This window comes from Papaver somniferum, chromosome 1, assembly GCF_003573695.1.
Source record: "Papaver somniferum cultivar HN1 chromosome 1, ASM357369v1, whole genome shotgun sequence".
In the NCBI taxonomy this organism is placed as follows: domain Eukaryota; kingdom Viridiplantae; phylum Streptophyta; class Magnoliopsida; order Ranunculales; family Papaveraceae; genus Papaver; species Papaver somniferum.
Genome location: NC_039358.1, coordinates 221,233,908 through 221,247,283, shown reverse-complemented (window position 1 = coordinate 221,247,283; position 13,376 = coordinate 221,233,908). Strand labels below are relative to the sequence as shown.

Here is a 13,376-nt window from a genome sequence, read left to right as displayed (position 1 = left end):
TAGAGTCGTTTCTCCTTTAACCTTTGGTTTTCTTCTTCTAAAACCAGGTTAACGACTTAAAGACTTCATTGGGATTGTGAAGCCAGACCGATACTACTTTTATAGTAGTTGTGTGATCTGATCTGGCATCTTCTATCGTAACAGTACAATCATATTGATTGGATTGAGATTGTGAGAGTTCTCCGATAGGCAAGATATAAAAAGTAATCACAAACACCTTCGTCTCATCGTTTGTGATTCTGTAGTCCGAAGTTAGCTTGGAGTAGGCTAGTGTCTGTAGCGGCTTAATACAACGTGTGTTCAATCTGGACTAGGTCCCGGGATTTTTCTAAATTTGCGGTTTCCTCGTTAACAAAATTTCTGGTGTCTGTGTTATTTCAATTTTCGCATTATATTGTTTTATCTTTATAATTGTAATAATACAGGTTGTGCGTTAGATAAATCAATTAGAGAATCCGACCTAATAGTTGTTGATTGATATTGATTGACACTTGGATATTGGTCTTTGGTACCATCCAAGTTATTCCTCGTATTTGATTAGTAATCCAAGTTTCTGTTTGAGGAAATCAAATCAAGATAGAGATATAAACTCGTTGATATACTTTTAATTGATTGAGTCTTGTTGATTCTCTTGAAAGTATATTCGAGTTTGTCCATACAGATTGCTAAGCGAAATATTGGGTGGTGTTGTTAAACCCCCGCTTTTTCAACCTTTTCTTCCGATTGTGCAAAATCGGAAGTCAATCCTAGTTTTTTATCTCCCGATTGCGTAGTTTTTAATATGATTCTTACGAACCAATTTATTGTTTAGGAACAGGCGAGGTAACAAAGACAAAAAGATACAACTGTTTCAGGGCCTCGTCAAAAAGTGGGTAAGAAACTAACCGCCAGTGCGCGGAGAGAGAGGAGCCAAAAAGGAACTCAAGAAGAAATACAATAAAGCGCACCGGAAATCACTCAATATGAAAGACAACCAAGTGGTGCACAAGGAGAAGGAGGAGTTACAAGGAAGCCAATAGCGAAGAAAGCATCACACCTTGTACCCATTTCGTTGAAGAAGACGGATTTTGAAGAAGAAATCCCTGGGCTGCCTAGAGATGGTGGAGCATTGTTATTTGGATACAAAGACTCCTGGGCCAAAGAAATCTATGAAACCGAGGTAATAATCGTATTCGTTTTTACTAACGTATTGTCGTTTTATTCACAATAATACTCTATTAATTTTGTAATGTGTTGTGTGTTTAATAGTATCATTCTGATGTCATTCGTCTACTCAATCCCACTGTCGCACCAACAAAAGTATTGAAAGATTTTCCTTTAGATGGTGAATGTGAGAGGTTCAGGAGAAGGATAGCCAACTCTGGATTAGCTAGTGCTGCCGAGAACTCAATGTTGGACCATGATAGGGTCGCGATATCAGCTTTTGTGGAGAGAATGTATCCCGAGACTGACACTTTTCATATGCCGTTTGGGGAGATGACCATTACTCCAGATGACTCCAAGCAGATTCTTAATCTCAATGACAAAGGTGGGGCTGTCAAGTATGATTACACAAAGCAGTTAAGTTGGGCACACAACTTTATGATTTGTGTAATAAGTGCCTTGGTTGGGATAAATAAACCGCAGATATTGAGTTCAACAGGTGCTTCTCTTACAAAACTAGACAGTTTAACATGATCCAGTTGATCAAGATGTTCAGAGGCACTGCCGATAAAGAACAGAAAGGGCCGTTAAGTGATGCCGAAGTGGATGTCGCGGCCACCGCCTATCTCTTGGTTTTATTGGGATGTGTCATATTCCTCAATACGAGTGGCAACCGAGTAGACGCCAACCTTCTACAAATGTTGCATCCTCTCAATAAGGTCGCGGATTACTCCTGGGGCACCGCAACCATTGCATTCTTGATGGAAGAGTTGAGAAAAGCGTCGAGGATTAAAACTGGCCAAATTGTCGGGAACGTGAGTCTGTTCCAGGTATTTTCTCAACTTTATTAGTCCATTGATCATTATTATTATTTTTATATTTTAAGAATCAATTTCTAATACTTGGTTTGATATATGTGTAGACATGGATCTATGACCACTACCCTGGTCTGGAATTGGCAGAGCTGAACCCAGCGTGGCAGAGAGGTATACCGAGAGGAACAACGTACAAGTTCACAAAGAACCGTACAAGGTCAAAGGACGAGCAGTTGGTTTACTTGAGGGATAAATTAGACTCACTAAAGGCCACAGATGTATGTTTTGATCCGTACAAGGAAGACCGAGCTAGTGGACATATAGGGCCTCGTTCCGAGTTGTCCCATTATTTTGGACCATTGTGGTACACAGGTTATGTGATGTACAATGGCTCCAAGGTGATGCGACAACATGGTGCATGCCAAACAGTACCATGGCATCACATGAATGGCAAGTTCAAGTTGGACGTAGAGCATAGCGAGTCTAACCAGGACAACATCAATGTAGTTTACTCTGGTACACCATCTATTAAAGATCACTGGGATGAGAGGCAGTACCACATGGTGAACACTGGGAGAGCTGCCACCCGAGGTTATGAAAATGCTCCAGGATATATGGAGTGGTACCGGGAGCATTCACATCTAAAAGTAATCCATAAACTTAAAGCAAAGTCGACCTCGGCGGCTTCCATTTACAGATGTATCATCCCACAAAAACCCCCAGCCTATGATAAACTGGTGCGTATGGTTATGACTTTTCCCTCTAATATTACGATTCAATTTCTTAAGTAAACTTCATTTGATGTTTTGTAAATTAAAAAAACAGGTGAATAGGTTCAAGTTTTTGTCCAAATGGTGCGCTGATTGCATAACGGTTGGACAGCCTGTGCCAATTGAGAAGATTAAAAAGCACAGGGAGATGATAGATAATGTTGATAATGAAGAGTATGCAGCTGAGTTTGAGGAGAAAATGACGAAGAACCCGCCCAAGAAAAAAGCATCAAAGGAGAACAAAAGATCCCAGGCTTCTCAGGCTTCTTCAAGCTCTCATGCTGAAGGAAATATTGAGGGAGATGAAGGTGATGTTGGTGATAATGCGGGACGTGCGGCTCGTCCGAAGCGTTCTAAAACTCTAGCTGACTATACTAAGAAGAAAACTAGGAATTAGGGGATAATGTGTTGTTCGATGTTATGGATTATGTTGTTTTAACAGTTTCTTTTGGATTATGGTGTTTGTTTTAACAGTTTCTTTCGGATTGTGGTGTTTTAAATACTTGTTTTGGATTATATGTTTTAAATACTTGTTTATTGCTTGATTGTCTGAAACTGCTGAAATTTTCACCATAATCGGAGGTTACAAATCAACCTTACCTACCGATTCTGGTAAATTTTCAAAATATTGTGAGATATGTTCAGAATCGGTAGTAATGTTATCAACATTAACTACCGATTCTGGTGACTTTTCAAAAAATTGTGAGATATGTTCAGAATCGGTAGTAATGTTATCAACCATTTCTACCGATTATAGTGGTTTCATTTTTATTGTTCTTCTGAACCTAAACACCCTTATAATCGGAAACAATATTTTATCATTGTCTACCGATTAACGTGAGGTTTAAAATCGGTAGAGTAGGTGAACTTAAATACATTCCGACTATAGGTGTTCTCAAATTCGAAAAATTTGAGATTTTTTCAAATATCGATTTTGGGGCAACTCTATAATCGGGAGACATGGTAACTAAATACCTTCCGATTGTAGGGTAGTTTCCAAATTCGAAAAATTTGAGATTTTTACAAATATCGATTTTGGGGCAACTCCATAATCGGTAGATTAGGTGAACTTCATAACTTCCGATTATAGGTGTTTTCAAAATAACTAGACTTCCAAACTACATATGTACATAATAACCTCCGATTATCCTAACATCTGCCGATTATGGAGTAAACTACCGATTGTAGTATTGTCTACCGATTATGGAGGACATAATTATCGTATCGGTGACTTAATTTTAGATTTGGATGACTTTTTTTGTCTTTTTGTGTCGCCCCTAATTCTTTCAGGGTAGCCCCTGATGACGCCAGGTTTAGTTAGGGACATTCATAAATATAAATCAATAGGAGTATTAATGTATTATTGACATGAACAAGATCAAAAAGTCGATAAACTAAAAAGTTGGACAGGTTCTTAATTTAGAACTTACCCACAGATTACAAACTCCAGTTGTTTCTTAGCAATTTCCCATGCCACTTATAGCTGTGGGCACAACCATAGAAAGTTTAATAGACCGGCTAACATTCAAATTTCCGGATGGTCACTTTCCAGTGGTTTTAAATAGAACCTAGAGATAAATTGGACATGTTTTTCCATCCGATAATTATTTCTCTAGAGTTCATTTTAGGTGGAATCTCTTAAATATGACGTTGCATCCAACTTAAATCAAATTTGCTCCTTCCAGGAAAGACTTCGAGAGGAATGTTTTTTATTTTTTAGAGTAAAATATGTAGATGCCAAAAATCTACTATGCCACCTGAAATGTTTTTCAATCTTTCTCACTCTCTTTTGTTCATAATGACAATACAATGACTACACCATCCGAATTTTATTGAAACGAAAACATAATAAAGAATTGTGTATTGCCGGTGAGAGACGTGGAACACTAACCCAACTAATGCACTACCCACTCTAACTTGATTTCCATTGATAATCTTTTTACAAATTTGTCTTGGGTTTACCACCTGGAGGAATACGTCTGCTCACTGTTCGCATTGTAACAAACTCTTCAGCAGCAGAAGGGTGGATGCCCACCTGTATAGAGAATTGAAAACCTGGTTTAGAATCTTAACAGAATAACACATGAGAAGTGGCGTTCGCTTTTAAATAAGTTATGAGCTATGATCAATCTCTAGTCATTCCTTAACCAACTTTTAAATAAGTGGATCTTGCTTTGAGCCAGTACAATGTTATGGTCAATTATTATAAGTTTCAAAAACCTGATCCAAGCCTGCTTAGCCAACTTTTGTGAGGGATTTGGCTTACCGTGCTGTCAAATATTGCCTTAGTGGCTCCACATTTCAATGCAACAGCAATGCCCTATAAAGATGCCCAAAACACAAGTAAGTTAACATAAAAGAGATAGGTGAAAAACACTGATAAACTAAAATTACATAGAACTGATAGATTGTTGTCCCTCGGGCTATATGAGAAGGCATAGATTAATGGAAGGCAAGAAATTGCATGAATTCTCTATTATGTATAGGAAAAAAGAAAAATTACTAATCATTTACAGGCACAAACTTTGAAGGCTTGCACGGATTATACCTGCATGATTTCAGCTGCATCTGGGCCGCACATGGAAGCCCCAAGAACTTTATCGGTATCAGCATCAACAATCAGTTTCATCATGGACTTCTCTTGCCTCCTAAATAAACAACACAAAAAAGACGAATGATGCATAAGCACTGAAGCTGAAAAATGATCCCAAAAAAATATATATATAAACGACCATCATTGGCGATAGAAACCTTTCCTATTTAGGTGGTCCAACTTAAACGAGGAGGAGCCTGAAATAGAAGAGTGTAGCTGCCTAGCGAGCACTCTCATGTTTAGATTTTACAGGACGATGTTTTACAGAAAAATCATGCTTACCCCGAAATAGTATTCTTCATGGGTTTGAATGTTGATGTGAAAACCAACGTATCACTCTTGGCCTGTTCCACAGCCTGTTGTTCAGTGAGTCCAACTGTAGAAAGAGGCGGTATACTGCCAAACAGAAAAAAAAAATGAAGTTTTGGCACTGCAGCCAATCAAAAATAACAAGGGTATAATAGAAGAGAAAAATATTGTGATTACAATGAAGTGCTATTGAGGCGGACTGGCTAGTAACACACAGGCATAAACTAACAGAAATAGAAGAATAGAAGGATAGACTAGACGTTAATAAATCGAGTCTAAGGCTAGAAGCCAAATTACTCTTTGATAATCTGTCAATTATTTTCTTAAACAATAATAAAAGTCTTTCTCTAAAAGAAACACAAACAACTATTTATACTAACAAGAAATCCAAGGAAAGAAACATGAAACCAACTAGACTGACCAAAACGCCCTCGAACTAAGAAACAACGCTAACTAAATAATAATCCCAAAATGCTCCTGCATCAGCTATTTTGAACCAAAAATTATTAGCGGGAAGTAATGCATTGATAATCAAAGAGGTCTCTATGAAATCTGCATCATGTCAGCAATTTCTCTGCGTTTACATGGCAAAACAACCTAAGACGATAGTGAAGATTTTACCCTTAAATAATTAGTGGAAAAGCTTCTTTGAGAGATTTGTTTCCAGGGATTGCAAATTTTTAATGTCTACCGTATACTTAACTTTCCTATTCTTGCTTTGAGGTAACAAATCATAACCATCCAAAAGATTTTTCAGCATCATACAGACAGTAATAGTTTTTGTACACTCTGTGATTCTGTAAATGAGGTGAGAAAATAAGGACTGACATTTATAATAGATACAAAGCACTCAACACGAAGTTTCTCTGTTCTTACCAGTTCAAAAGAATTCTTCTAAATTAGACTTCTTATCAAAGATAGATATCCTAGGAAACTCTGAATTGAAAGTTTAGATTGTTGTCATGAACAAGCAGATGCAATAGCCAATAAGATCAATTACTTACCAAAACACAGCACAAGGCACATCTCTGTAATCTGGCTTACTAGGTTCTTTCCCGAAAACAGTTTTCTGCAGGCAATGCAAAAGAAACAAAACCTTAGATTACTACGGCATTCAAGTTTTATATTTTGTTTTGTTTTGTTTTTTAAGTAAATATCATGACATCAAAGTTATCCTTATCTAAATAGGAAAAAAAAATGAAAAAAGAAAAGGCATGCTGAGTAACAATCTACATACCGAAAAGCATGATCCCTCCATTAAAGCAACGGGTGTAAGATTTATGCGGTTTGTGACATCACCGACAGCCCATATGCTAGGGATGTTGGTGCCAGAGAACTCATCAACCTGGTAGAACATAAGATCAATAAAAATTTGTGAACGGAGGTCATTCAAGAGTGACTAACCATGTATCTAGATTTTGGTCTATATGATGTTCGCCGAACAGTGCACCTAAGATTCTAAATTATTAACATAATAGCTCAAAGGAAACTCCCCAGGCCGTTAATTCTCCAAGAATTTGTAACCTTAAAACTAGCACTACATGCAGAATCAAACAACAAATAAAACAAAAAGTAACCTTCACAGCTCCAGTTCGATCAAGCTCCACACCTACAGCTTCCAAATTCAACCTCTTTGTATTTGGTATACGACCTGCAATATAAAAAATTGAGAACAAATACATACTGAAAATTAATGTAATAGATGCCTTGCATACATAATACTATCACAAGTTATAAGCATGAGCGGGAGCCATGCTAATATGAGAACTAAGCTGCACATTACCGGTGGCAAACAGTACCACATCAGCGATTAATTCTTTCCCATGGTCTGTGATCACCTTTATTCCATCCTCAGTTTTAATCAACTGCATGAAACAAAAAATCATGTATTAATTCAAAAGATTTGTATGCGCTTCTATTCCGTCCACGTCCATCAATTAATCCCCAGCATTTGTTAGGAACTTCAAACCAATAAAATGATGAAAGCAATGCTTTACCAGTATATCAAGATAATTAACACAAAAACAAAACGGTGACAAAGGGTCCAGAATACCTCGGTAAGGTTTTCAGCTGGGTGCAAATTAATTCCCCTGCCTTTCAGATTTTCTGCAACGAGCTCCCTCATTTCATCATCAAATCCTCTATAATTAAGAAACAAAAGTACTATGAGAGAAGCACCAAAGCATCGCAGACAATCATAGAGATGACAAAAAAATTGTCTGTTAACTTCGTTTTATTTTTTGGGTGCATTTCAAATTGATCAGCAACAGGGAACCAAAGAAAATATAAGGACGTATCGGACAGGATACAACCTCAATGGAAGTTCTCTTCTGAAGAAAAGATCTACAGTAGAACCCATCCCGCACCAGATTGAAGCAAACTCAACAGCAATGTATCTATGTCGGAGAAGAAAAGGAAAAATTTCATCAGCCCATGACATACAAAACAATTTAATTATACCAAGTTGTGGTAAATATCTAAGATAATAGATGGTGGCTTACCCTCCCCCTAATACCACAACCCTCTTGGGCAATTCATCCAAGCTAAGAGCCTCGTCAGACGTGATACCCAGCTCCTAAAAATCATGTCACTCATGAGATTAAAAAGAAAGCAAGAATAGAGAAAGAAAACATGGTAGGGAAAAGATCGACAAGACTGTAATCAAATGGTTCCCTTCGCAGGCACTACAAATATTTTATCTACCAAAACAATAACATAAGATCCATGTAAAATATGTGGCAACACATATATTTATACCTTCCCAGGAATATTAGGACGCTGAGCCCTGCCACCAGTTGCTACCAATATATGTTTTGCAGAAAAGTTCAGTTTTGTCCCATCAATTTGGGTCAATTCAACTTCATGGGGACCAACTACCTTCCCTTCGCCTTCGTACATTTCAACCCCAGCATTTGACAATAACCGCTTGTAAATCCCATTTAATCTGACTATTTCTTGCGTCTACAGTATAAGAAAACAAACATATTAGATAATTGCTAAGCAGAGGTAACTGCCCTGTGCAAACATGAAGCAGACTATACACTCTAGGACTGATAAAGGTTATGTCCATCAGTTTGTTCTTCTGCCTTGTCCCTCTCTCTTGTGCATGTTAAGTAGTGTTTGTGCTTTCTAAGTAACATTGATCAAAAACAAAAAGATAATGGCTTGAAAAAAGAACAAAAGACTAAACAAATGCAACTGGTTCTCAGAGAAAACTCCCGAGTTTGGGCTAACACTAACCTTGTTTTCCAAGAGCTTTTTCCAGTTATAGTTAGGTTTCTCGTTCAGTTCCCATCCATAATTTTGTGCATCCTGCATAAGAAAATATGATTAACTAGACATTTAGCGCCTACTGTGCAGAGTATGGATCAAAACAAATAGTACTTCCTAATGCAAGTAGCATCTAACCTCAAATTCTCCGGCAAAAGATGCTCCATACACCAATATCTTTTTAGGTACACAACCTCGGATAACACATCTGCAATTTAATTTAAGAAAAGCATGAGAATATAAACACATTTTTGACAAGAAATAAAACCATGGAAGGTTAAACAAAAGCAGGTGAAGAGAAACACCCAAGAAGAAGTAAACAACTTACGTTCCACCAACTCCACCAATGGTTTCCGAACTGATTGGGTGAAAAGGAAGCTCACAGATTGCAACCTTGCAACATAATTTCAAGATCAGCAAGAATTATGATTGGAAAATAGCATAACATCAATGATGATTTTCAGGAAAAACAATTTGAAAAAACCAAAACATAATCTTATGCAACCAACATACTATCCAAAGTACAATTCACTCTTTAATTTGCTGATCAAACCTAAATAGAGAAGTTATTCAATAATCCACATGTAAGGTCAAATCCGGTAGATAATTTCAGAGGAAACTTTACCAAGCATATAGAGCAACAACATCAAGCTTGAATAGACTATACAATTGAGACTGCAACCAATTACAGTTGAAATTGTTTTGACTCACCTTAGCTCCATAACCAGCTGAAGTTCTAGAAGCACGAACACCACCACTACCAGCACCAATAACAAACAGATCATAGTCATATTCCTGTTCGTTAGAGTTGTTCACTTCTCCATCGATTAGCATCTTTCTCGACATGATTTCACAACCAAATCAAAATTCTATAACCTAATTTCGATGATACAACACAAATTTACTTTCCCTGATTAAAAAATATCTTTTCTCCGTCTAATTTCAGATCGGGTTAAAAAATATCCTCAAGAATTGGGAAGAGAATAAAGACCCGTAAACGTGATAATAAGTGTGGATGAATGGGGACTTAATTTATTACCGTATTCATTTTTAAGGGTCTTTATCAGAATTAAATGTATTTTGAAAGGAGTGTATTGAGTGTAATAAAAAAAATATTCCTCTTTAACAGCTGGTTTCGAAAAGATAGTTTTTTTCTTTTCTTTTTTCACTCAAAAGGTCAAATATATTAAAAAGAAAAAAACCGCTATTCGGTGAATAAATTTGAGCTTGTTTTTTCTCACACTAATAACCACTTTTGACGCCAATTTGTTTTCATAAATCTTAAACAACATTGTATTTGAAGTTAATAGCCTAGCTTAGTTGGGGGCATAACTTCTAATTGGGGGCCATGCACTACAGGACAAAAAAGGTCACCCAATCCTAATTTGGGTCACTCGACTCACTCCTTAAAAAAGAATTCTAAATGGCAAAACTGCCCTTATATGATTAGTATTAGGAATTAATTAGTTTGATTAGTGTGGTAAGTGTATTTAGATTAAAATCTGATTTTAGGAAAAAAAATTGTGGAAAATGTGTTTTATGTGTTTTATGTGTTGAGAAGAAGAGGAGGAGTTTTGAGAGGAAAACCTAGGGTTTTTACAAATGAGTGATTCAAGTGGAGGGAATGAGATTGGTGAAGCTTCAAATAACAACAATGATTGTGTTGATGGTAAGATTGTCTCAACTAATGATATGGGTTGGATGTTTGATGAGGAGATGTTGATAGAGGAAGGCATGAACAATGGTTGGAATGAAGATCCCATTGCTCAAGATGAAGGAACCAACACTCAAAATGAGGAACCCCAAGGCCAAAACAATCAGGTAAACTTCCTATACTCTTCAAATTGTCTGAATGGTGCTCCAAGTGGTCGATTGATGGCCACCATTGAAACATCCGGTGTTAGGGTCGTTATAGTCGGGTGTAGGATAAACTAACGACTCTCTGTAGTCGTCAGCCTTTTTGAGATTATTTTGACGACTTTCACCTGCAACTTTTACATGTTATGAAAAATCGTTAGCGTTGTTTGATGAACATTGACGACTCTTTCAGCTAGGTCACACAGAGTCGTTAGTCTTTTTTCGCCTATATCCAGAAATATTATAAACACTGACGACTCTATCCAAAAATATTCTTTCCATCTCCTGGATGTTTTCGGAAAAATGGTCGTTAGATCTCTATTTGAGGATATTAACGACTCTGTGTGTTGAAGTGGTAAATACAATTAGGGTCGTCAAAGTACTATAAAACGAAGATGACGACCCTTGGTATGAGGAAGGGAAATGTTGTCTGCATTGGAGTACTACATGGTTCTAACGAGCATACTTGAAAACATAGTATTTTCAACAAACACAGGAGTTATCAAACATAAAAGTACTCGAAACAAAGACTCCAAACCAAACACAGAAGTTGTTTCAACACACACTTAAGTTCAATTCATAAAGTAAAATTAACATAAGTTGAAGTCGACCATCTCGACCTCGACCACCACCTTACTGCCTCTTGGTTCGGTGATAGAAAATGATACCTCACTCGGCCATCTTCCGCGCAATGGACCGGCAAGTAAGTATTTATCGTTGCGGGGAGGTTTCGAAGGAGGAGTTATCGTGATTTCAACCTTGTCTTTCGTTTTCTTGTCACTACATTCCAAACACGGAATTTTTTTTTTGTAAGACATCAACTTTATCTCTATCAGTTAAAGAGTCGTCAATGATATGCTCTAACAAACTAACGACTCTTCATTACAAAGTAACGACTGTAATTTATAAGGTAACGACTCTTTGCAAAAATTGGACAGTGAGGATGATTTTGGTCCTTAAAGGGTCGTTAAAGATTAAACTTGGGTCGTCAAACAAGTAACTGTCGACCCTATAAAAGAGATGACGACTCTAGGGATTATAGATTACTGACGACTCTAGTCTAGGGATTATATAGTATTGACGACTCTATCGTTTTCTCCAACAGAAGGCAGTTCAAGTTCAACCCAGAGTCGTTACGCACTAATTTGGGGTCGTCAAACTACAGTCGTCATCTTCAACCTAATATGGTGACGACTCTATTCTAGGGCACAAAAGGTCGAAGTAGCAGAACAAGGGTCGTCATATTTACACTAACAAGTTAACGATTTTTCATAGAAAAAGCATGCAATGTAAGAGTCGTTAGGGTATTATTTCTTCGATACTAACGACTCTCACTCTGTAACTTCTATTTTTCAGTTACCAATCTCGATTACACAATCAAAAAACAACCAAAACATCGAATAGGAGGTGGGTTTAAGTTCACGTACCCTCTAATTGGAGTCATTCCCTTTTTGGGTTTCGATTTGCTTGCTTCAGGAGCTCTTCGCCCGTACACCTTTGCATTCACCGTATCTACAAGATTAGGAATTTGAAGTGCTTTCCTCGGTGGAGGTGAAGTCGTTAATGGTGAAGATGAAGAAGAGAAAGTGAGGATAGGAAGATGAAGATGAAAAGAGAAACTGATTTTCTCTTTGATTTAATTAAGGTATGTAGATTAGGGGCCTTAATTAGGATAGTTAATTAGTCAAACTGATTTTCAATTAGTGAAGGGTAAAATAGTATATTTATATTGCGATATTTACACCCATGAAAATTTTGGGGGGCAGACAAAATTTCATGGCCCCCAATTAGAAGTTATGGCCCCCAATTAAACTAGGGTTGATAGTTTGTGTTCTCTTTGCAATACTCATATAAACAAATTTATATAAAATTTATGCATTTATAAATAAACTTATTTAGCTTTTTGTTACCCTTTTATTGTTTGAAACAAGGATTTATTTATTTAAGGAAAAGTTACAAATCTTGGAAACGATCGATGTTTCTGATCATCAATTATAAAAGAACGTAAAAAAGTCGGGAATAAAATGGTCCTAACAACTTGACGTGGAAGTTCTCTGGACTTTAAAGCATCATTTGTTGCCAGCGGGTTTGCTGGTTGATTTTCCTCTCGATACTGATGGAGAATCTAGTGTTCAGATAATGCTCGAAGGTCAATCATGATATTGTTGATTATATAATTTGTGTACCAAGGTGACCGAACTTTTCCCTGCATGATAAGGACCAGTTGTTTTGAATCTGATTCTAAGATTTTGCGCGGATAATCTAATTCCTTGGAAGCTGCTAAAGCCAGTTGCATGGCTTTGGTTTCTGCAACAAAAGATGTGGTAATTCCAAAGGGTACCGAGCCAGCTTGAAGGAGAGTTCCATGGTGGTTTCTGATGATATACTGATAGACACATTTTTGTGTCTAATTTGTCTCGATTCTATATATTGATAGTGCTCATTTTTGTACTTATTATGGTGTTTTATGTGTGTAGGTATTTTTGGCCAACAAACATTTTTGGAAAAATCGGCTCGAAAAGTTGCGCGGGGCACCCCGGAAGACACTTGCTATTCGGACCCCTCAAATGGATAAGGGGTGACCAATTACTAAGGGGCATCCATTTCCAGGCAGCTGCT

General features: G+C 37.2%; 1 protein-coding gene across 1 annotated transcript; it reads right to left on the bottom strand.

Annotated features, from left to right (window-relative positions):
- Nucleotides 1–4,407: 4,407 nt before the first annotated feature.
- LOC113316540 (glutathione reductase, cytosolic-like) lies at nt 4,408–9,900 on the bottom strand. Its single transcript, XM_026564705.1, has 16 exons — nt 9,612–9,900; nt 9,229–9,293; nt 9,039–9,108; nt 8,871–8,942; nt 8,388–8,591; nt 8,132–8,205; nt 7,943–8,026; nt 7,684–7,771; nt 7,414–7,495; nt 7,208–7,281; nt 6,868–6,975; nt 6,635–6,699; nt 5,604–5,717; nt 5,277–5,376; nt 4,995–5,048; nt 4,408–4,763 (listed from the first exon to the last, which is right to left on the bottom strand). The coding sequence occupies exons 1-16, from the start codon at nt 9,744–9,746 to the stop codon at nt 4,668–4,670; spliced, it is 1,485 nt and encodes a 494-aa protein (XP_026420490.1). The 5' UTR covers nt 9,747–9,900; the 3' UTR covers nt 4,408–4,667.
- Nucleotides 9,901–13,376: the final 3,476 nt, after the last annotated feature.

Excerpts from the sequence above, each read along its gene's own strand:
- LOC113316540 (XM_026564705.1), bottom strand. The coding sequence starts at position 9,746 with ATGTCGAGAAAGATGCTAATCGATGGAGAAGTGAACAACTCTAACGAA. Across the intron at positions 6,976-7,207 it reads ATCGAACTGGAGCTGTGAAG|GTTGATGAGTTCTCTGGCAC; the intron begins GTTACTTTTTGT and ends ATGTTCTACCAG. Across the intron at positions 5,377-5,603 it reads ATGAAGAATACTATTTCGGG|GAGGCAAGAGAAGTCCATGA; the intron begins GTAAGCATGATT and ends TTGTTTATTTAG.